This window comes from Camellia sinensis, chromosome 9 (genome assembly GCF_055761805.1).
Source record: "Camellia sinensis isolate YWXY chromosome 9, ASM5576180v1, whole genome shotgun sequence".
Taxonomy (NCBI): domain Eukaryota; kingdom Viridiplantae; phylum Streptophyta; class Magnoliopsida; order Ericales; family Theaceae; genus Camellia; species Camellia sinensis.
In genome coordinates this window covers 71,635,090-71,657,937 of record NC_138969.1, presented here as the reverse complement: position 1 = coordinate 71,657,937, position 22,848 = coordinate 71,635,090, and the positions used below count along the sequence as shown (strand labels likewise).

General features: G+C 38.4%; 1 protein-coding gene across 1 annotated transcript; it reads left to right on the top strand.

Moving 5' to 3' along the window:
- The first annotated feature begins 105 nt into the window (after positions 1 to 105).
- Positions 106 to 21,456, top strand: LOC114316727 (lysM domain receptor-like kinase 3). Its single transcript, XM_082887075.1, is given in 13 exon segments — positions 106 to 699; positions 701 to 851; positions 2,583 to 2,616; positions 2,738 to 2,748; positions 2,877 to 3,032; positions 3,623 to 3,825; positions 4,394 to 4,483; positions 9,476 to 9,569; positions 9,659 to 9,810; positions 9,902 to 9,993; positions 20,593 to 20,731; positions 20,827 to 20,925; positions 21,009 to 21,456. Coding segments are annotated over 13 exon segments (1,884 nt in total). The 5' UTR covers positions 106 to 201; the 3' UTR covers positions 21,174 to 21,456.
- Positions 21,457 to 22,848: the final 1,392 nt, after the last annotated feature.

Genomic DNA, 22,848 nt, shown 5'->3' with positions numbered 1-22,848 from the left:
TAATCAATTGCTAAAAATATTATGATAACGAAATTAGGCGGGAGAGCGGCGGGTTAAAAAGTTATTTCTTCGTTTTCTCAACGTTGAACGATGGCCACTGGTTGGTCAACTCTACTGACCCAAAACACAAGCAAGAAGAAGAACCCCATATGAGTGGGTTTTCACTAGGGTTTTCTTTGCTTTCCTTAGTTTCACACAACAATGGTGAATCAAGAAAAGAGCAAAGTTGAATTAGCATTAGTCATTTTGTTGCTAATAGTAATAATCTTCCTCTTTTCCATTGGAGTAGATTCCAAATGCAGTAGTGAACAACAACAATGCAACGCATTAGCTTCGTATTACGTTTGGGACGGATCGAATCTCACATACATATCCAAATTACTTTCCTCTTCACCATCCCAAATCCAAATCTACAATCCTCAAATCACCAATACAGACTCTGTTCAACGCGATTCCAGAGTCAATGTCCCCTTCTCATGTGCTTGCATTGGCGAACTAGGGTTTCTAGGTCACAAGTTCGTTTACGAGGTCCAATCGGAGGACACCTACAAATTGATTGCCGAAAGGAACTATGCGAGTCTCACTACTGTTGAGATGTTGCAGAGATTTAACGGCTATGATACGAATCGGATTCCGGTTAAAGCGATGGTGAATGTTGTTGTGAATTGTTCGTGTGGGAATAGTCGTGTGTCGAAAGATTATGGGTTTTTTTATAAGTTATCCTCTTCGTCTTGGTCAGAATTTGTCTGCAATTGCTGCTGAATTCAATCTTTCTCAACAGTTGTTGAAGGATTTCAATCCCAATTCGGATTTCAGTGGTGGGACTGGTTTGGTTTTTATTCCTGGGAAAGGTAATTTTTTTTTTTTTTTTTTGGGGGTGGAAAGAGTACTCTTTAGTTTGGAGTTTAGAGCATCTCCAACGGTAGTAGGCATTTTACCTATCTAAATATTACCATAAAGTATATATTTTATTTTGCCTATCAACTGTTTTATATTTTTACTCCAACCATACTCTTTATTTTAGCTATTAATCCAAATACTATTAATTTTATAGAATGCCACGTCAACAACAAAGATGGAGGGAAATGATCCTAATGATTGAATACATTTTGCCTAGCGTTGAAGGCTAGCTACATGTAGCTAGTGAATATGAGTTGAGCCAAAATGCCTAACCATATGCCTAGTGCGTTGGAATTGAAAAAAATGAATCACACTAGGCATTTTAACTAACAAGTATTATATGCCTAGTGCATTGGAGATGCTTATGGAGGGTTTTTAATTTGTATTTTTAGTGATTTTTTAAATATATTTTAATTAATATATATACATTTTTAAAAACTTTTAGATTTACTAAATCTTGAGATACTTATGAAGTATAAAATTTGTACAAAAATCTTATTGAATATAAAAAAAAAAATACTAAAATTTATTGAATTTTTGTATTTTTTGTTTGGTGAATTTTTTAACATTTTTTAAATAAATATTATACTTTTTAAGTGAAAAATATTTTTAAAAATTCACAAAAAAAAATTACGAAAAATAAAAAACTCAATTTTTAGAAAAATAGATAAAACTAAACAATGCTTCTATAGATTGACATACAGATAAGTATAATTTTCAAGGTGATTCAAAAATGAAAAATGGAAAAGAGTGGGCTTAGAAAGCAAGTTCTTAAATATGGAAAATGCTAATGACACCATAATGGTTGGCTGGATTTTGATTCTCTTCATTTCATGAAATGAAATGTTTATTTCACGAATGAAATGGCGACATGTTATCGAAGTGTAAAACTTATGGTGTATAATTAGGAAAATTCTACCATACACATCCCATTTTAGGTGTGCACGACTCATTGTGTGATTGTTATTTTGGTTGTGATACAAAAAGTCTTTAGGTATGCCTTACTATTTTTTTTAAAAAGTTATGACTGAAAATGATTTAGTTATGATATTTGGATGCGAGGGTGTGACCCCTATAATTAACATACAATAGGTATTGTAACTGTCCTTTAACATGTTACTATTAGTATTACAAGTTTTCTTTATACATGCCTGTAATTTAAAATCAAAATTTGTGATCTGAATTTTCATAACTATTGATAATAGAATGTAGATCTCCATACAATAAAGAGAGGATTTGTATTTTGGTTTGTTATTAATTCAAATACAAACTGTATAGAAATGTGTAAACAATGTGTAGAAATAGATAAAAATGTTTACAAACATTTGAAAATTGCATTGGCATTCTAACTATGGTTAAAATGTTTGTCATTAACATAACCCATTAAATATTATAAGGAAAAAAAAAAAAAATCAAAGATACTTCTTGGATTACTGCACGTAGTAGTCTCATTTGGTTGAAAATGAGATTGTTATTTTAGCAACTTTAGATTGTGTTCAGACAAATTTTTCTTTTCAAATTTTTATCTACTGGTACCTTAGTTGACCAAGAAGATAGGGTTGATTTTAGACGCACATACAAATTGATTGATATGTTTGTCATCTTTCCAGTTTTATTGCAACTGCATTGACCTTGCTAAGTTCCCAGTCCCCACTCATAACTTCCTTTCCTATTTAATGCAGATCAAAATGGAACTTACCCTCCATTTAAGTCAAGGTAACTTGTGCCACCTTGATGTGATCTTTGGGCTTGTTTTATTTTATTTTATTTATTGTTTCCCTTTGTCCTTGTTTCTAACTAACATTTCTATCTTGTTGTCCTGTTTTATTTTTTGCAGCTCAAGTAGTGGTGGGTTCTTATTTTCCATTTGTTAAATGTTGCTTATCTCAACATATCTTTTTTCAAGGTCAAATAGGAAGTGTCAAGATGTTTTTTGATGTTGCCATAAGCTTACAGTGTGGTGGCCTTTTAAGCAGGAATCACAGGTGGAGTCATTGCTGGCATAACTGTTGCAGGTGTTGCTGGGGCAATGCTCTTGGCAATTGGTTTCTATGTTGGATTTTACAGAAGGAATAAGGTGGTTAAGGGTTCACTTCTCAGAGAAGCGTTTGACAGACATGCACATGGGCAGGGTAATCATTGTGTTTGCAAATGTTTGTTTGGGTTATATCCATTATAAACCTCAACTAAAGGAGTTCTTGAATTTGAAAATTGAAATATTTTGAAATGGACCCTAATGTTGATGAAGACTGCTATGCTACTGAGCTAATAATTCACCTGTTTTCACGATCCTAATCATTAAAATTTTTTATGAATGGAATATGTCTTGTTCTACAGGAACTTTTCTGTAGATGACTCTGTGGCCTGATGTCTGAGGCACTCATATATGGAATTAGTATTATATAAAGATTAAAATGAAGAATGATTTTACTTGCCGTCATACTTTTTCCAAATGTATCTGAAGTAATGGTTTTTTTCAAGATTCGAGCGACTGTTTCTCTAGCTTGTCGAATCCTTTATTGGGTGCAATTAATTGAAGTTTTTGATAGATGACATTATCTAATTTGCACAAATCTACAATGTAACGCTATAGTTTTGTGAGATAGTAAGGTAGTTTTGCGTGCTTGATTAGTTATTTGCTCAAGTGATGTGGATGCCAAGCTGCATTATTGATAATGTTTTGCATGTATCAAGTATTTTTCTCTCTTTCTTGTGTATTCAGGCCCTGAAAGTACTTTGGAGAATACTTCAAAATCAGGACCTCTTGTTGGTGGTGTTTCCCTGGGGCTTACGGGTATCACTGTAGACAAATCAGTGGAGTTCTCGTATGAAGAGCTTGCCAAGGCTACAGATGACTTTAGCTTGGCTAATAAGATTGGCCAAGGTGGTTTTGGGTCTGTTTACTATGCAGAGATAAGAGGCGAGGTTTGTCTGTGCTGTTCATATACCAGTATGAATTGGCTTACTGATTTATAATGTCTGTTTTTTTTTTTTTTTTTTTTGAAATTTTTTTGAAGATTGTAAGAAATAAATACCTTTTAAGTATCATTAAACGATATGAATATTACTTGCTTTGCGACATTTCACGTTGTTCTTCCTAGAATGAACCTATTCGGTGTTGGTTCTCAAGTAAGTTGAACATGAAGAGTATGACATTGGAATAGAACTGAATTGGAGGTCCTTCCTTGATCCTCTGATTGAGTGGTTCAAAACATCTTTTACCTTTATCTTTCAGATAAATGGTACTTTGGACCTTGGCCAGTGGTGCAAATAATTGTTGTTTCCCTTTTAACTTGTGTTTGACTGTCATTGTTTGAGTTGTTTCTTTTACTTTTGTTTTTTGTTCATGATGTGCCATTGTCTCCACTGATCTATATCTTGATATAAAGGCTTACATTCTCGGATTTTTTATTTTTTAATTTAACCATTTAGATATAGTAATTTTTCTCCTAGAAATTGAATAGCTGAATCCTTCCTCGCACTACTGTCACAGAAAGCTGCAATTAAGAAGATGGATATGCAGGCATCAAAAGAATTCCTTGCTGAGCTGAAAGTTTTAACACATGTTCATCACTTGAACTTGGTATTGTTCTTTCATTTGTTGCTTTTCATAGTACTGAAATGTTTAGGTTACTTTTCTAGTGTTATTAACTACGTCATTTTCTACAGCTTCTTCTAGAACTCGAATTGCTAGACAAAAGAAGGTTTTTTTTTTTTTTTTTTAATTTTTTTAACTCAGTAACATATTTTTTAAGTGTAGAAATTTAATGTATAAAGAGAAATGATTGTATTATTGATTGATGTATTGATATCTATTACAATGATTCATGATTCCTATATATAGAAGAGGGTGAGTGTGTAGTAGGTAAGGAGTAGGTGAAGTGGAAGTGGTAGTGGTGTAGTGGGTTAGGTTTAGTGGAGTAGGTGAGGTGGTAGTGGTGTAGTGGGTTAGGTTTAGTGGAGTAGGTTTAAGTGGGTGAAGTAGGTGGAGAGTAGATGAATTTTAACAGCCCCCCGCAAACTCAAGGGGGATAGGAACTACCCAACTTGAGTTTGGAGAGAGTAACAAAACAAGAAGATACATAAAAATAAAAGAGGATAAGAGACACTGTATGGTCGTGTCAGACCATTGGTGAAGACACTGGATGGTGGTGTCATAACGTTGTAGAGGACACTGTATGGGGGTGTCATAACCATGTAGATGACACTGTATGGTGGTGTCATAACGGTGTAGAGGACACTGTATGGTGGTGTCATAACGGTGTAGAGGACACTGTATGGGGGTGTCATAACGTTGTAGAGGACACTGTATGGTGGTGTCATAACGGTGTAGAGGACACTGGATGGCGGTGTCATACAGTTTATGGGGTCATGTCGGACCGTTGTAGCAGACAATGTCGGGACAGTTTACAGAGTCTTGTCGGACCCTTGAAGGAGCTAACCGGAATCAATGTCGGGACAGTTTACAGAGTCTTGTCGGACCCATAAAGGAGCTAACCGGAATCAATGTCGGGACAGTTTACAGAGTCTTGTCGGACCCTTAAAAAGTCGCACCCTCAAAAGGTGTGCCCAATCTTTCAAAAGGCGTGCCATCAAAGGGCGTGCCCAATCCATAAAAAGGCGTGCCATCAAAAGGCGTGCCCAATCCATAAAAAGACGTGCCATCAAAAGGCGCGCCAGACACGCGGCGATGCACGTGATCGACAGTGCGCGTGTCGGCCTCTTCGTCATGTGCTATATAAATGAAGGCGGAGGCTGAGAGAACATGTGGAAATCAAACCAGTCTGAAACCTCTGAAAAACTCTTCGTGGGCTGAGAGAGATACACTGGTAACACTCTGTAAACACTCTGTAACCAACCCATCTCTGAAACACTCAGCAACCATAACATGGCCTCTTCTTCCCGTCCAGCTACCCAGAACATGGCCTCCTCTTCCCGTGGTCTGCTCACTCTCTTTCCCGACCTCAACGAGTCCACAAGAGAGATAACCGGTGCGGTTGCCCGTGAACCTCAACCAAGTGCCCCTGAGTTTGCTCCGCTGACCTTTCCTATGCGGTCTGTGGAGCAAAGAATGGCAGCACAAACAGATATTGAGGCCAATCAGTATACATTGAAGTCATGCGTGGAGACCATGACTGCGGTCACAAACCTGTCGCACCGGCTTCAGAGTAGGACAAATGAGGTGCAGCAGTTAAACGCCCAACTAGCTTTGCTCCAGCGCATGTATACGGATGCGCGAGCAGAGATATGTGTGCTAAAAGCGGAAAACAAGGAGCTGAAGCGGAAGGCCACCGTGATGTTCCGATTTGGAGATCCGCCATATGCTGCAGTGGAGGAGCAGCGGGGAGTGAACGTGCTCGGTGGCGTGGGAAACACGGAGGCAACACCGTCAAGGGCCGTCCAGGACATAGGCAAGAAGAAGAGACCGGCGGCAGAGTAGAGAAGAAAAATCCCACCTGTGGATGTGGTTGTTTTGTTTGTTTGTTTGTTTGTTTGTTTGTTTTTTTTTTTTTTTTTTTTTTTTTTTTTTTTTTTGTGTTTTGGGTGTAAAATTCTGATCGGGGTTGATCCCCGGCATGAATAAAACGAGTTTTTTTTTTTTTTGGAATGACATAAGACGGAGCAGAAATAATAATGAAAAAAAATAAAAATAAAAATAAAGTGAAAGAAAAATAAAAAAAAAGAAAGAAATAATTATATAGAAGTAAAATCAAAACGAGAGAGTGAGGGAAAAAGAAGATTGGTGCACGTGGGTTTCTTGGCCCACGGTTTTGTTAAAACCTGCAATGGTTTTTTTTTTTTTTTTTTTTTTTTTTTTTTGATTTTGTTATTTTATTTTAAAAATGAAAAAAGAAAGATAAAAGAAAATAAAGAAAGTGGAGCAACGGAAGTGGACAGCTGGGGTGAAGATTGGGTTAAAAAATAAAAAGGGGTATGGGTATGTGCAAAAGGTGGTGGATGATGGGTTGGAAAGTGGTCACCCTGGTGGAGGTCCTTGAGTAGAGAGAGAGAGAGAGAGAGAGAATCCAATCACAAAATCCGAATGTTCCTCGGCAATTTTCACAGCGGCAGCTGTGTAATCTCCCGTGGCGAGGTGACCCGCCGAACTCATTTCAGCCAGCAGTAAGGGTTACCAATCAGTGATTTCATAACTCTTCTTCTCACACAGTCTTGCTCATGTCCTCGAATCTTCATAAAACCACGCAGTAATTCTCGCTTGTAGTGGCAATCACCACTTAAATGACCAGCCCGAATCTCACATTATCTCCTTATCGCAGTGAACGGCCGCGATGAACTTGTCCCCAAAACTGCATCCAGCTTTCTCCAGATGTTCCCTCAAAAATTTCACCATTGGAGTTATGGTACTCTTGGTACTTCTGTTAAAGCTGCTGTTGTTTATCTTGGAACAGCATTAGTGAAGCTTGTTTGCCTGGCAACCTTTCTTAAGGTGTCTGAAAATGACAGCTTTGATCCATATCAGGAACTATTGAAAGCTCTGATTGGCTTTATAGACGTTGCTGGGCTTTACTTTGCATTGACCCAGTTGACTCACAGGAACATCTCTCAAAATCATAAGTTCCAAGTGGTAGGACTTGGGTGGGCTTTTGCCGACTCGGTTCTGCATCGGTTGGCACCCCTTTGGGTGGGTGCTAGAGGATTAGAATTTACTTGGGACTACATTCTACAAGGCCTTGAAGCGAATGCAAATCTGGTGTTGAGTATATCTCTTGCTGCTGTTGCTGCTGTATTTGTTATGAATGGTCCATTATGAGCAGCCTTGTGCATTCATCTTCCATGCAACAGAATGTGGTGGTGAGGTGTATGGAAGGAGAGAACCAGCCCGAGAGAGAAGAGGTTGGCCTGTCTGTCTGGCTATGCTGGGTGTCCCGCCTGCATGGTGTGTGTTTTGCCCATCATTGTTGCAGACATGGTGTTTGACGAAATATCCCAGAGGGATTTTGGGTTTGTTTCGGCGAGGTGGTGAAGCAGAGTGAAGGTATGTGTAGAAAATTCTAACGGACTAGGTTGAGGTCCGGCGGGCGGCCAAGGCGAGGTTGCCGCCCGCCGGTGAAGCGAAAAAATACTAAGTTCTTAACCTTGCTCTGATACCATGTAGAAATTTAATGTATAAAGAGAAATGATTGTATTATTGATTGATGTATTGATATCTATTACAATGATTCATGATTCCTATATATAGAAGAGGGTGAGTGTGTAGTAGGTAAGGAGTAGGTGAAGTGGAAGTGGTAGTGGTGTAGTGGGTTAGGTTTAGTGGAGTAGGTGAGGTGGTAGTGGTGTAGTGGGTTAGGTTTAGTGGAGTAGGTTTAAGTGGGTGAAGTAGGTGGAGAGTAGATGAATTTTAACATTAAGCTAATAAGCTGTTGAATAGGATTTTGAATTATGTGTTAGGCAAAGATAAGTATGCAATATTTTTGGGGGGAAAATATACAATATTTTTGGGGAGGAACTTTTTCCCTTTTGCTGAAATTTACCAATCAAGCCTTCTAATGTGAGATGCATTCGGTTTTTGGGGCTATAACATGATAATTAAACAAAACATTTGATTTGTATTTCTGTGATTATAAAACTTTTGAGGTGTTTACTTCTACACAAGGTTTTAAAAAGCGGCCGCAACCGTTACGTACCGCCGTTACGTAACGGTTTTGGCGGTTACCGCCACCCGTTACGGCCGCTTTTGCAGTGTGATTGAGATTCACAGGTGTGTCGGCCATAGTGGCTGCCATAGCGGTCGTAACGGTGCCGTAACAGTCGTAACGGCCTGTTACGCACCATTACGTAACGGTTCCAAACTGTTTCTTTCGAAAAAACACACAAAAAAAAGCTGAAAATGGGAGAAGAGGGATAGAGAGAAGAGGGAAGATAAAGAGAAAATAGAGGAGCAAGAGATAGAGAGAGAGAGAGAGAGAGAAGAGAGAAGATGAAGAACATGTTATTGATTTGTTGAAACTATAAGACCTATGCTATTCTATTCAGCTGCTATCACTAAACCATTTTGTTTGTGTATGTCTATCTATATATTGTTTGAAAATAATAATAATAATAATAAGTGTGGTCATTATCTATTTGGCTTGGTTAAAATATGTATGTATATATATATATATATATTTAGGCTCTTATTTATTCTCTTACTTTTGTCATTATTTATCTTATATATAATAGTTAGTGATTAATTTTTTGTAAAATATAAAGTCATTAATTATTAAAATAAAATGTAAAAAACTCAGTTTATAGTGATTTAAAAATATGAAATATATTAGATCATACTTAAAAATTTATATATATTGATCAATATTTATTTTTAATTCAATAAATATGATCATGGAAAAAAAATATGCGTATCGATAAGTTTTTTTCAAATTGTGTGAAAAATAAAAAAATTCACAGTTTCGGTTACCACAACCGCTACACTACGGCCTTTACACCCCACAACCACAACCGCGTCACCGCCACCGTTACGGCGACCGTATAGAAGTTCTACATCATTCTTGAAGTGGTTTAGTTGTTGATTTTTTCTTGAGTTTGTGTTACTAATATTATTGAAAATTCAATGCAGGTGCGCTTAATAGGTTACTGTGTGGAGGGCTCATTATTTTTAGTCTATGAATTCATTGAGAATGGCAACTTAAGTCAACATCTGCGTGGTTTAGGTGAAAATGCTTATGCATCCATGAAGTGTGAATTCTATCCCTTAGTACTGCAGTCTGTTTTATGATTGTATAACTTATGTTGCTTTCAGGTAGGGACCCATTGCCATGGTCTACTAGGGTGCAAATTGCCCTTGATTCAGCTAGAGGACTCGAATACATCCATGAGCATACTGTCCCTGTCTATATTCATCGTGATATTAAATCAGCAAATATTTTGATAGACAAAAACTTCCATGCAAAGGTTGTGAAAATGCCTTTACTAGTTTGGTGGATTGTGATTGTGAACATTTATTATTTCAAGTAGTTTAAATTGCTGTATATACTACATACAGGTTGCAGATTTTGGGCTGGCAAAACTGACCGAAGTTGGGAGTACTTCATTGCACACCCGTCTTGTGGGTACTTTTGGATACATGCCTCCAGAGTGAGATTAGTTCATCTTGCTGCTTCCTCATTTTTCACAATGAGTTAATAATATCATTTAAATTGTGCTATACATTCATAGGAAGAATTATAGTGAACCTCTCATGCTCTTGTGTTGTCAAACTTGCCTTTGCTCATGGTGCAAAAGGCAACTCTGCTTGTGTAAATTTTTGTGACGAGAATGGTGATAGAGCTACATAATCCAAAGAAATGCTTCACTGTTCAAGGCAAGTTATGGTTGTCTGTGAGAAGCAGGAAAAAAAAAATGTAAATGAAACACCTTTCAAAATAGATTTTTGTTTGGTTTATTAGTATATGGAGAGTCACCTGTAGGAAAGAACTATTAAAGTAGGGGAGCTATAATGTGTTAGGGATCATCATAAATGGCAATCATTTAGGATGACACACCACATAGTTGATTGCCTTCTAATGTTAGTAATTAGCACGCAATTGATTGTCTTTTTATTACTCCCTTTTTTAATGAGAGCTGTGGTTGAGAGTTCATATTCTAGGGAAGAATTTGTGGTTGTGGATCTGATTAGTCATGGTGGTAAGTGATGGTTGAGGAAACTGGACAGCTCCATTGAAAGTGCAAAGACAGAGCTAATGTTAATGAACTACAAGTTTGTTGTTGAGTTGGGTGATTAGTTTGCCAGAAAAAGATTGACTTGGAAAATTTTGAGGCAATTACATTTAGTGATTTAACTTGTGGCTTAGAATTTTTTTAACCCTCATATCCCTTTGTTATCTTGTTGACCTGTGCTTTGCAACGTAAAATGATTATTGGAAAAAGAAAACGAAAGCTAATAGCAAAGTTATCTTTTTTCTTACACATGAATGGATTATATTTCCCGGGCTCATGAAACTAACTGTTTTTTTGTCTAGTTCCATAGTTCATAACTTATCAATGCTGTCATATTTAAATTTGTAGAAATTTAATGTATAAAGAGAAATAGAGAATTGTATTATTGATTGATCTATATGTATTGTATTACAAATCAGAGTGGCATTATATAGGAGAGGGTTTGGGTAGTAGGTGAGGAGTAGGTGAGGGTAAATTGGTGGTAGGTGGAGTGTAGTAGGTGAGTGGGAATGGTAAATTCTAACAGCCCCCCGCAAACTCAAGGAGGATAGAAACTAACCAACTTGAGTTTGGAGAGAGGAACAAAACAAGAAAATACATAAAAAGAAATAAAAAAAAAGATAGGAGACACTGTATGGTCGTGTCAGACCGTTGGTGAAGACACTGAAAGATGGTGCCATAACGTGGTAGAGGACACTGGATGGTTGTGTCATAACGTGGTAGAGGACACTGGATGGTGGTGTCATAACGGTGTAGAGGACACTATATGGTGGTGTCATAACGTTGTAGAGGACACTGTATGTGGGGTCATGTCGGACCGTTGTAGAAGACAGTTTATGGGGTCATGTCGGACCGTTGTAGCAGACAATGTTGTGACAGTTGTTGTGACAGTTTACGGAGTCTTGCTGGACCCTTGTACAAACTAACCGGAATCAATGTCGGGACAGTTTACAGAGTCTTGTCGGACCCTTGTAGAAACTAACCGGAATCAATGTCGGGACAGTTTACAGAGTCTTGTCGGACCCTTGAAAAAGCTAACCGGTATCAAATGTCGGGACAGTTTATAGAGTCTTGTCGGACCCTTGGAAAAGTGGCACCCTCAAAAGGTGTGCCCAATTTTGTCAAAAGGCGTGCCATCAAAAGGCGTGCCCAATTCATCAAAAGGTGTGCCGGACATGATGGCGAGGCACGTGGGCGCCTTGGCTTGCGTGCCCGTTTGTCGGCTGGTGGTAAGAGGCGCGCGATGCGCGTGGCTGCCTCGGCTATAAGACAGAGGCTGAGGCTGAGGCAAAAAACCTGCGAGAGATATTCTGAGAGAGATTTCTGAGAGAGATTCTGTAACACTCTGTTTTCTGAGAGAGAATTCTGAGAGAGATACTGTGTAACACTCTGGTGCCTAGAAAATGGCTTCATCGTCTTCCCGCGGGCTGCTCACCCTCTTTCCCGACCTCAACGAGTCAACGAGAGAGAGAACTGGTGCGGTGGCACTGGAAACTCAACCAAGCGCCCCGGAGTTTGCTCCGTTGAACTTTCCGATGCGGTCGGTGGAGCAAAGAATGGCAGTGCAGTCGGATGTGGAGGCCAATCAGTATACTCTGAAGGCATGTGTGGAAAGCATGACGGCGGTCACAAATTCGTCGAACCGGCTGCAGAGTAGAACAAATGAGGTGCAGCATGTAAACTCCCAGCTGGCTCTGCTCCAACGCATGTATAAGGATGCGCGAGCAGAGATAAGCGTGCTAAGGGCAGAAAACAAGGAGCTGAAGCGGAAGGCCACCGTGATGTTCCGATTTGGAGGGCCGCCATATGCTGCAGTGGAGGAGCAGGGTGGAGTGATCGTGCCCAGTGGAGTGGGAAACACGGAGGCAACACCGTCAAGGGCCGCCCAGGACGGAGGCAAGAAGAAAAGACCTGCAGCAAAGTAGAGAAGAAAATCCTGCCTGTGGATGTGGTTGTTCTATTTTTTTTTTTTTTTTTTTTTTGGTGTAAAATTGTGATCGGGGTTGATCCCTTGATATGAATAAAATGAGTTTGGTGTGCAGTTTCGTCTTCTTCCGGTTTTTTTTTTTTTTTTTTTTGTGTAAAAATAAAAATAAAAGGAAAGAAAACAAGAGATAAAGAAAATAGATAAAAAGAATTGGTAGATGGATTATATGAAAAACATCAGTGTGGGAAATGAAATAAAATAAAATAAAGAGTTGAAAAAAGCAGAGGTGGGTGAATAATATAAAAATAAAAAGAAATGAAAAGAGGGGGACAAAAATTGGTGTCTGGTGTGATGATAAAGAAATAAGAAAAGAGGGGGACAAAAGTTGGGTGAGTAAAGATATTAAAAAGAAAGTGAGTGGTATCCATGTTGGGTGAGTAAAGATATTAAAAATGTTCTCCTCATAAGAAAAGGAAGTGAGTGGGTCTAGTGTGTCTTTACCTTTCAAAACTCAAAGCTTCCGAAAAAAAAAGAGAGAGTCAGTGCATAGAGAGAGAGAGAGGTTCGTAGCCCCTCTCCATTTGTGCTGGGTTTGCTGAGAGAGAGAAGAGAGAAAATCAGTTTGTGTACTTTAGACACAAGATGTTGATGCTAATGGTCAGGCTTAGCTTCCAGATCCATTTGGAATATTCTCTTCTTGTTTCATGGTTGCAACCAGTAGACAGAATCACTATCATCACTGCCAAACCAGCGCATGCTGCGTTCCCAATCACTGAGAGGGGCTGCCACACTGAAGGCATGGCTGGAAAAAGGGGTATGGAGCTACAAGTATATCCCTGACTGACGAACAGGTTGAAGAAGCAAATGTCTCAATAGCATTGAACTTTGTTTCTAAAGGGGGCGAGCTTCTTAAACGCACCAGGAAAGGAGCTCTCCACTGGAAGCAAGTTTCTATCAACATAAATTCAAATTGGCAGGTGGTAGCTAAAATGAAAAAACAAGCACATGGCGGGAACATTCACAAAGAAAAACAAGTGTTGCCGTGTCGTCACCTTTGTCAATGTTCAGAATGTGTAGAAAAGAAACGGAATAGATTAAGGTCCGGCGGACGGCTAAGGTGAGGTTGCCGCCCGCCGGTGAAGCGAAAAATATTAGGTTCTAAACCTGCTCTGATACCATGTAGAAATTTAATGTATAAAGAGAAATAGAGAATTGTATTATTGATTGATCTATATGTATTGTATTACAAATCAGAGTGGCATTATATAGGAGAGGGTTTGGGTAGTAGGTGAGGAGTAGGTGAGGGTAAATTGGTGGTAGGTGGAGTGTAGTAGGTGAGTGGGAATGGTAAATTCTAACAAAATTTTTTATGTCAAACAAGACCTCTGTGTCGCACTTCAAATAGAAGAATTAGTATGATAGGTTTCCAATTGCTCCAAAATAACTTTGGTCCTGTTTGGTGCACAACTTATGGACTGGAAAAACTGACTAAACCGATTGAACCAGATCAAACCACCTATATTTGCTCTTGTGAGACCCAGAAAAATCCTCTCACATGGATTGTTGAAGAGATTCAACGAAGAGATGAGCTTAACCCCTGTAGATCTGCAAAGATGAACATAGTCGGCACCACCCAATTGGGGTTGCCGGCCGAGGACACTCCAATGGTGAAGTTAGTCACTTGAATGAAAGAAAGAAGGTATAGAAATGAAGAGTGTGTTTTGTTCTAGAGGGAGATGAGGCATACCTATATTCATGGGGTGTTCTCCTTTTATAGATGGAGGGTGTGATATTTGTCCCATAGGCTTCCTTGTTTGGGCTGGGCCCATTGTCAGGCCTTGTTTGGGTTAGCCCAATAAGCTGATATATATATTTTTTTTCCTGGCTCCCACAAATGTCCCAAAACTTTCATTGTTTGCGGTAGAAGGAATGAGAGTTTTTATTGCCGAGCCACATTGTTCAAATAGATGTTAGGTTTCTTGATAAAGAACACTTTGGATAAATGAATGACTGTATGAATGCATGTATGCTTGAATGTATGCACAAATGTATGTATAACTGTATGTATGTTTTGCACTGAATTCAGAGGCTTTTGCTGATGGCGCTTTGTGATGAGCACGAAGGGCACTCCAAATTCAGAGGCTTTCGTCGATGGCACTTCGTGCCAAGCACGGAGAGTGCTCCAAATTCGGAGGCTTTTGTCGATGGCATTCTGTGCCAAGCACGAAGATTGCTCTGTAGATGGAGGCTTTTGCTGATAACGCTCCGTGTCGAGCACGAAGATTGCTCCGTATTTGGAGTCTTTTGCTGATGGCACTCCGTGCCAAGCATAAAGATTGCTCCGTATTCGGAGGCTTTTGTTGATTGTTAGTGGCAATCAATTTCAGACATTGCAAGGCTTTTAAGTAGTTCATCCTATGTCATTGATTGCCTGTACCAAATGATAAAAAATAGCATTGCTCCATTGTACAATGGATATTGGAAGCAGATTGAAGCAGGTGTTTTAAGTTGCTGTGTTGTCCATATATTTGCCCCATTGCTTGCGAATGACAGTCGTTATTCGGAAGGAATTCAGATTGGACTCTGGCCAAAAGTGCCAAGGAGTAAGCCGAGAACAAATTGGTGAAGCGGATTCCTTCCCCCAATGCTTTGGAATGACAGGTGTTATTCAGAAGGAGTTCATAATGGATTCGTGCCGAGATTGCCAAGGATCAGTCTGCAATGTTTTGGAGCAGGTTTGGCTTTGGTGACGAATGATTCTAGCTGTAATATTGGCGGGAAGTCGCCAAATATGTTGTAGTTGTTGAATTCAGCATTGATCAAACTCCAGGCAAGGCTGCAACAATAATGTTGTTGGAGTTGTGATGGATATGTAGCATAGCATAAAAAATCTACAAATGGTTGGTATGGAATTTGCAAAATTAGACCATACGGATGTGTTTAGAAGGCTCTAAATAGTTGGAAACGACTATTGGATCATTGTAATCGGACTCCTGATGGTGTAGTTTGTGCCAAAATGGATTTGAGGGCTCAGATCGGTTGAGAATGGTGCTTCGCGAGGCACTGGATAACGGCCCATATTTGCTGGAGTCAGTGGCTTGGTGACGTCAGTGGTTTGGCTTGGTGGCTTGGCTCGGCTCAGCCTAGTGGTTTGGGCAAAAAATACACAGGTAAAGTTGTTGGCGAGACTTGAACCCTCGCTTTTGTGCAAGAGGAATAAGACCAAACCACTTTGCCACAACAAGTCCTTGTGTTTGTATTCTGCAAGTTATGTATTTGAACTTGATTGTGGTTCAAGCATGGGCTTGGTGTGAAACCTTCTGGATGAAACGTAGCCGCAATGCACACAATAATTTATTTTGTTTGCCATGGTTGTCTTCTCTATCGAATTAGTGAATGTTTGGGCAAACTTTGACCGGCCTGTACGGGTTTGTTTTAGCTCCGATTTCGATGCGGTTTGTTGCATTGAACTCGTCACAATGAGTACTTCAAATGGGTATAGTCAAAACTTGAATGTGATAACTTCGAAAAATATCGGTTTCAAAAAATTTAGTTTGTTTCGCAACTATCGGCGGCCGTCAGTTAGTAAGGCTCTTCTAGTCGGTGAGTCTAGACTCCTCTAGTCAACATGAACCCTCCAGTAGGCCAAGAAATTCTTATGGTCTTGCCGAAAAATTGTTCGCATGAAGAAGAATGTAGACCCAATTTCTAGAGAGAGAAAATGGGCACGTAAATGCGGTCAGCGACGCTTTGGCTGGCCGAAACACTTGGTTCTCGGCATTGTAGCTGACATGATTAAAAATGTATGCATTGCTCGTGATGGTTACCATTGCCGGCGAGCTTGAGGACAGAGTTGTAGCGCTGAGAGCTATGAAGCACGGGTACTCAAAAAATAGTGTCGTACGAGTATCGGGTACTTACCGGGTGCGGGTACGCGTACCAGTACGGCGGCACAGGTACCGGGTACGGCAAAAGAGGGTCCGGTACGTTTGGTTTATTCGGGTACAACGTGGGTACGCCATGGGTACGGCGTTGGTACGTTTTGGGTACACCAGGGCCAATTTTTTTTTTTTTTTTTCTTTCTTTCTTTTTTGTGCCCTTGCAGATCAACAATTATTATTTATTTATTTTTTATTTTTTTTGTGCCCTTGTAGATCAATAATTTTGATGTTTCTCTGCTGTCCTATCTGTCTGTATGAATTGTATAAGCATATCAGCAAATGATTTTGATGTTTTTAAAAAGCAATTTGAACAAAAAAAAAAAAAAAACAAGGCCTATAAAGGGTAGTTCTGTGTATGACTATGCATTATACTTTTGCTTCAGATCCTTCTAGAATTTCTTTATAAAATCTTTAATCATAACAAACTTTTAAAGTTTATGCACAAAACATTAAAAATTGATACTGTATTAGTCAATTAATAGTGGTTGGGAATGATGCAATTTTATGTGTTATGCAAATTACAATTGACAACCTGCCCCAATTGAGAATTTTTTTTCCTTTACTGTTGGCAATTAACTATAAATCTTTCTTTGGTCTCCTATTATTTCTTTGGTCTCACCCTATAAAAATAGCAAATTGATGAGCAAAAAAAAAGATTTTAAAAATAAATTATGATCACAAATTCACAGTTCATTACATGTCAAGGTGAGAGATTTCACAAATATTATTTTTAACGCTTCATGGTTTTAAATTATAGGAAAATGAGTAGTTCTCTTTTTAGTTTGGATATTTAATTTTAATTTGTAGATTGGATCCTTTAACCATAATTATATTAAAAAAAAATAAAAAATGTCGGCATACCGCAGCCGTACCCGTATCATACTTTTTTTGAGTTTTGCCGAATCGATGTACCCGCACTCGTACCCGTACCATACTCGCACCCGCACCCGTGCTTCCTTGGCCGAGAGTCAGATAACAAGTTGCTTTGTGCGAATTTGATAATCAGTGGATAATTCCATTGCTTAGAAAAAAGTCTTGCTGGATGGAGACATTGCCGAGCTACCTATGTGGTTCTACCGAAGAGTCTTAGTGTAGTTGAGCGGATGGGATGAGCGCTAGTTCTACATGCACTCAGTGGCACTTGTTTGGTGTTGTCGCCATCTCGGAATTATAGTTCAGACATCGGTAAGACATGGTTTGAGTACCGAATTGATAAATGGGTGCTGAGGTTGTCATTAAACGATCGATTAACACGGAATGGTTGCCGAGTTGTGCAAAGGTCCATGCGTGGACATGTCGAGTAGCCTGCTGCAAGTTGCGCCGCCACTAGGCTGGGTTGCAGAGATGCCAAGTTGTGTTGTAACGATGGGCAGCTTGGATGAGCTGCAGTGATGCCGAGAAGGGTTGAAGAGCTGTCGAACAGCCTTGTTGGATTGCCGAACAGCTCCATTGTTGGTTTGCCGAACAACTTTTGTTGAAAAACTTGTGATTCTAGTGGAAACCCAACTGATTGGAAAGCCAAGGAACTTGAGTTGTGTGCCGAGTAATTGGCGCCAAAACACCTGGATCCGTCTCCGTTATAATGTGACTTTGCCGAGAGCTTGGTCGGCAACACTTGGGGCTGTGATTGTAGCCAACATGATTATAGCCTTCGTTTGGCATAAGCTAAAATGGGGCTTTTTAGCTAAAATAGCCACAAAAGGACAAAATAGATTTTTTAGCCTAATAAGACAAAATGTCACATCCAAACTATAATCATTTCATTTTTTCTCTTACAAAAGTAAAAAAAGTCAAAACCCAAACGAGGCTTTTTAGCCCAGGCTAAAATAGCCAAAAAATCAACCCATATCCCAAACGAACAATTGCACCGATGAGCGTGGCGATGGAGTGTGGTGCCAAGCGTCCAAAAACGGTCGAGCGGCTGTGCGAATTGAACAAGGTGGTGGCCGAATGACTTATGTGTGGCCGAGTAATGAAGCTAGTCACTAATCCATGCAAATATTAGTGTCGATGCACACACACACACATATATATATATATATATATATATTTGTATACATATGGAGATAGCTTCAAGAAATGAGATTTAGAATAACAAGAGAGTTGACGGACAACCCAATAAAGAGGTACGGTTGTTGTGAGGCAAATCGAATAAATGCTCGTTATATCATGCCCAAGATCAGTTTTGTTTTTGTTCGGTTCCAGAGTAGTTGCCTTATTCTCAAATGGTAATTTCTTAATTTGTATGCAATTGTTGCCAACAATGCTCAGCTTGCAAGTTATTATTTTTATTATCAGCCGTAAACTTTGGCCAAACAGGTTTTGGAAGAGTTGTTGAAAAACCAAGTTGACGTTGTGCTGAGTTAAATGGGTCTTTCAGTTACTTCTCATGTTGGTTCCGCCGAGAGGACAGTTTGGCCCAACGTCTCAGTAAACAAACCAGCCATTTGGACACTTCCACTTTTTTGTCGACAACCTGCACTGTCTTGCTGGCCAAAGGACTTTTAGAGAGAAAGTAAAGACCCAACTTTGGATTCTATAAAAATTGCTAGTATAGGTACATGTATGTATGTCAAAAATCAATTGTAAAATGAGCTTTGAGAGAAAGAATAAATAAATTGAGTTTGGCTAAGCAACATTGTTGAATAGCTGAAAATATGCTTTCTTCAAGAAAAGTGTGAAACCCATTTGTAGAGAGAGAAAATGGAGATGCAAAAGTAGGCCCATAAATTTTGTTATGTTTTAAAACTTTTCTATCAACATTCACCATAAACAAAAGTTTCAACAGAGTTTGTAAGCAGACACATATGTATATACAATTCAAGAATCCATTTGAAAATAATTTTAAAAATAAGTTTAATCAAAGAGAAGACAGATCACCATCACAGTGTTGTTGAAGTTTTACTTACAATAACATATTTGCCATTTACTTCGTTGAACTCTCTTAGACGATTTCCATAGACAGTGTCAATTGTGAGACCTAGAAAAATCCTCTTACATGGATTGTTGAAGAGATCTAATGAAGAGATGAGCTTAGCTCCTGTAGATTTGCAAAGATGAACATAGTTGGCGCCACCCAACCAAGGTTGCCGGCCAGAGACACTCCGATGGTGAAGTTAGTCACTTGAATGAAAGAAAGAAGATATAGAAATGAAGAGTGTGTTCTGTTCTAGAGAGAGATAAGGCATACCTATATTCATGAGGTGCCCTCCTTTTATAGATGGGGGGTGTGCTATTTGTCCTATGGACTTCCTTGTTTGGGCTGGGTCTATTGTCAGGCCTTGTTTGGATTAGGCTAATAAGTTGATATATATATATATATATATATTTCTGGCTCCCACAGTTCTGTTTTTTAATAAGAATTAGTCTATGAGGTTTTTTTATTAACCTTCTCATCTCTATAACCGAAGTTTGTAAACTTTTATTATATATAATTTTGAATTTAACTCATTATTCTTGAAACCTTAGTATTTTTGAACTTTTTTTTTTTTGTTTGTATTTTTGTTAATTTAGAAATTGAAAAGTATTTATTAAATGAATGGATTGAATATGTTTGAAGTGGTAAACAAATAACTAATATTTTTATATAAATCAGTAACTATATTAAAAAGTGGCTCAAGTTTGAAAGATCCTAGACTGATTAAACTGCACCGAATTGAATCATCTCAATCGGTTCGGTTTCATGCGGTTTGATGGGAGAAGCGGACTCTATCTGTGCTCAAAATGATAAAACCGACATTATCGGTTCGGTGAAAGTTTTTACCTAAATACCGACCGTACCGAACCAATTACATCCCTACTTATGGGGCTCTACTTATATCTTCATTTTTATTTTAGAAATTTGTATCATACTGTTTGGTGCAGCTTGTGTTTACTACTTACGAGTCAAAAATAACTTTAAAAAGCTGAAAAAAATTGATCATGAAGAAGCAAAGGAAGGGGTGTTTTTTGCTCCCGCTTTCTGATTACCAACTTTCAACTTGCAAGAAGCTGCAACAAACAGGTCGTTTATACCTGGATTACTTGCTGCAAGGATGGCTACATCCTGAACAACCTACTAGGGATCATGTGCCATACTTGATTTTATCTGTCTTAGATATCTCTATGTGTTGAACACAAAGTTTCAAGTTGTTTTGGTGTTGGATGCAGGTATGCTCAGTATGGTGATGTTTCTCCCAAGATAGATGTATATGCTTTTGGAGTTGTCCTTTATGAACTAATATCTGCTAAGGAAGCCATTGTCAAGACTAATGAAGTTGTTACTGAATCAACGGGACTTGTTGCTTTGGTAAATCTTGTGTCCTCGCTCAACTCTTAATTAGTAACACCTCGAATAAAATCTACAAGAACTAATTTTAATTTTGCTTTATCGATGTTATACAGTTTGAGGACACTCTTAAGCAGCCTGATCCTAAACAAGATTTACAAAAGCTGGTTGACCCTAGGCTTGGTGATGACTACCCTCTTGACTCAGTCTGCAAGGTGAAAACATATTCCATCTAGTGCAAGTTTTTGACAACTGCTCGTAATCTTTACAAAACTATGGTGGCTTTTTTCGGTTGCAGATTGCCCATCTTGCCAGAGCTTGTACACAGGAAAATCCTCAACTGAGGCCGAGCATGAGGTCAATTGTGGTTGCACTAATGACACTTTCATCTTCAACCGAGGATTGGGATGTTGGATCGTTTTATGAAAACCAGGGTCTAGTCAATCTAATGTCGGGAAGGTAGCATATGGCCCACCAGGCTCACCTGGATGTCTTGATTCACCTTATGTCTAAGACCTCAATCATCTGAGTCAGAACATGTGGTATTTGTAAATTGTAAATATCTGCAGCTTGGTTTTCCAGAAGCAATTAACATGTAAAGTCATATCTGGAAGGGGAAAAGAATGAAGAGGTGATGATATTGAGATTAAAAAAAAAAAGAGAGAGTAGAAGATGCTAGGTCACAATAACATGTAATAATATTTAAAATTGTTGTTCATGATAAGGCCATTGTCTTGAGATTTCAATTTTTTTTTTTTTTTTTCTTCTGTTATTAATTTGATGAAAGCATTTGAAAGTTTGTCCTTAAAAGTTCCGACATTCTTCCCAGTTTTGTCCGTCAATCAAAGCTAGCACAAGATAAACCTTTCACGGGCTGGCGCTAATGGGAGAATGAAAACAGGATCACATTTACGTCACTTTCCGTTGCCTATTTGTGCTTGGATTTTAGTTCCTTCTAATATTATTTGGAGAGAAAAAACAAAGTTTGCTAACTTCTATCAGATGTCCAGAATTTGTAGCTCTGTTAATAATTTGAATTATTTATTTTTTTTAATTTCTTTTTGTTCACATAGTCCTTGATTTTCAGGCCATGGATGGTTAAGTGCTGATTTTGAGACAATGGATGGTAGTTGATTTTAGACTATTGATTTGATTTTGAAGAAAGGTTGAACTAGCTTGTGGAGTAATACCAATTTTTGGATAAATTTTCTGGTGCAAGCCATGAAACGGAGCTGGTTGGTTTGGCCTATGCTTGTTCTGTATATAGGTATGATTTGGTTTTGAATTGTTCTTTCACTGAAGTAATGTAATTTGATGCACATGATTTTTTTTTTCTTCTCCTTTTTGGATTCGTGTGTGTTACTTGTGTGGTGTGGTTCTGTAATTTGATCTTTGTATTTCGGAGAAATCTATGGTGTGCATCCCTTAAAAGGGTACACTCTAAGAAAGTTTAAAAAAAAAATTTAGTGAAAGTTATGAATGCTTATAGTGCATTATGTCATTTTGTAGTGAAAGTTACGAATGACGAATCTATGGTATGTCCTGCTGAAGTGAAAGTTACGAATCATTGCGTTTATGTTATGAATTACGATGATTTTATTATGAACAATGTGATATAAATGCCATGAATGATTTTGGTGAAAAAAGTTACGACCACTTGTGGTGTTTCTTATGGATCATTATGTTTGTGATACGTATGTTACGATAGAATACTACAGTATGTGTCTTTTTAGAAGTGTACACCACAGATGGTAGTGTGTTTATGTTATATGTAATGTGTCCAGTATTGATCCATATTAATCAAAGGTGTTGGAAGAGATCAAAGGATTCATTTGGCATGAAACTTTGGCTAAATTAGCTAATAAAGATAAAATTGGCTAATTTAACTAATAAGATAAAATATCACATTCAAACCATAATCGTTTTATTTTTTCTCTCACAACTATCAAATCAACTACAAAAAAAGTCAAAATTTATCTTAAACACAATTTTTTTAACCAAGTTATGGCCAAAAAGCCAAGCTAAATTAGCTCATCTCAAACATGGGTTTAGCATTTAGGCCAAGTTTAATTTATGGATAATATTTTCCGTAGTTGGTTCAGATTTTGTGTTAAGATAACTTGGGGGGAATTACATTG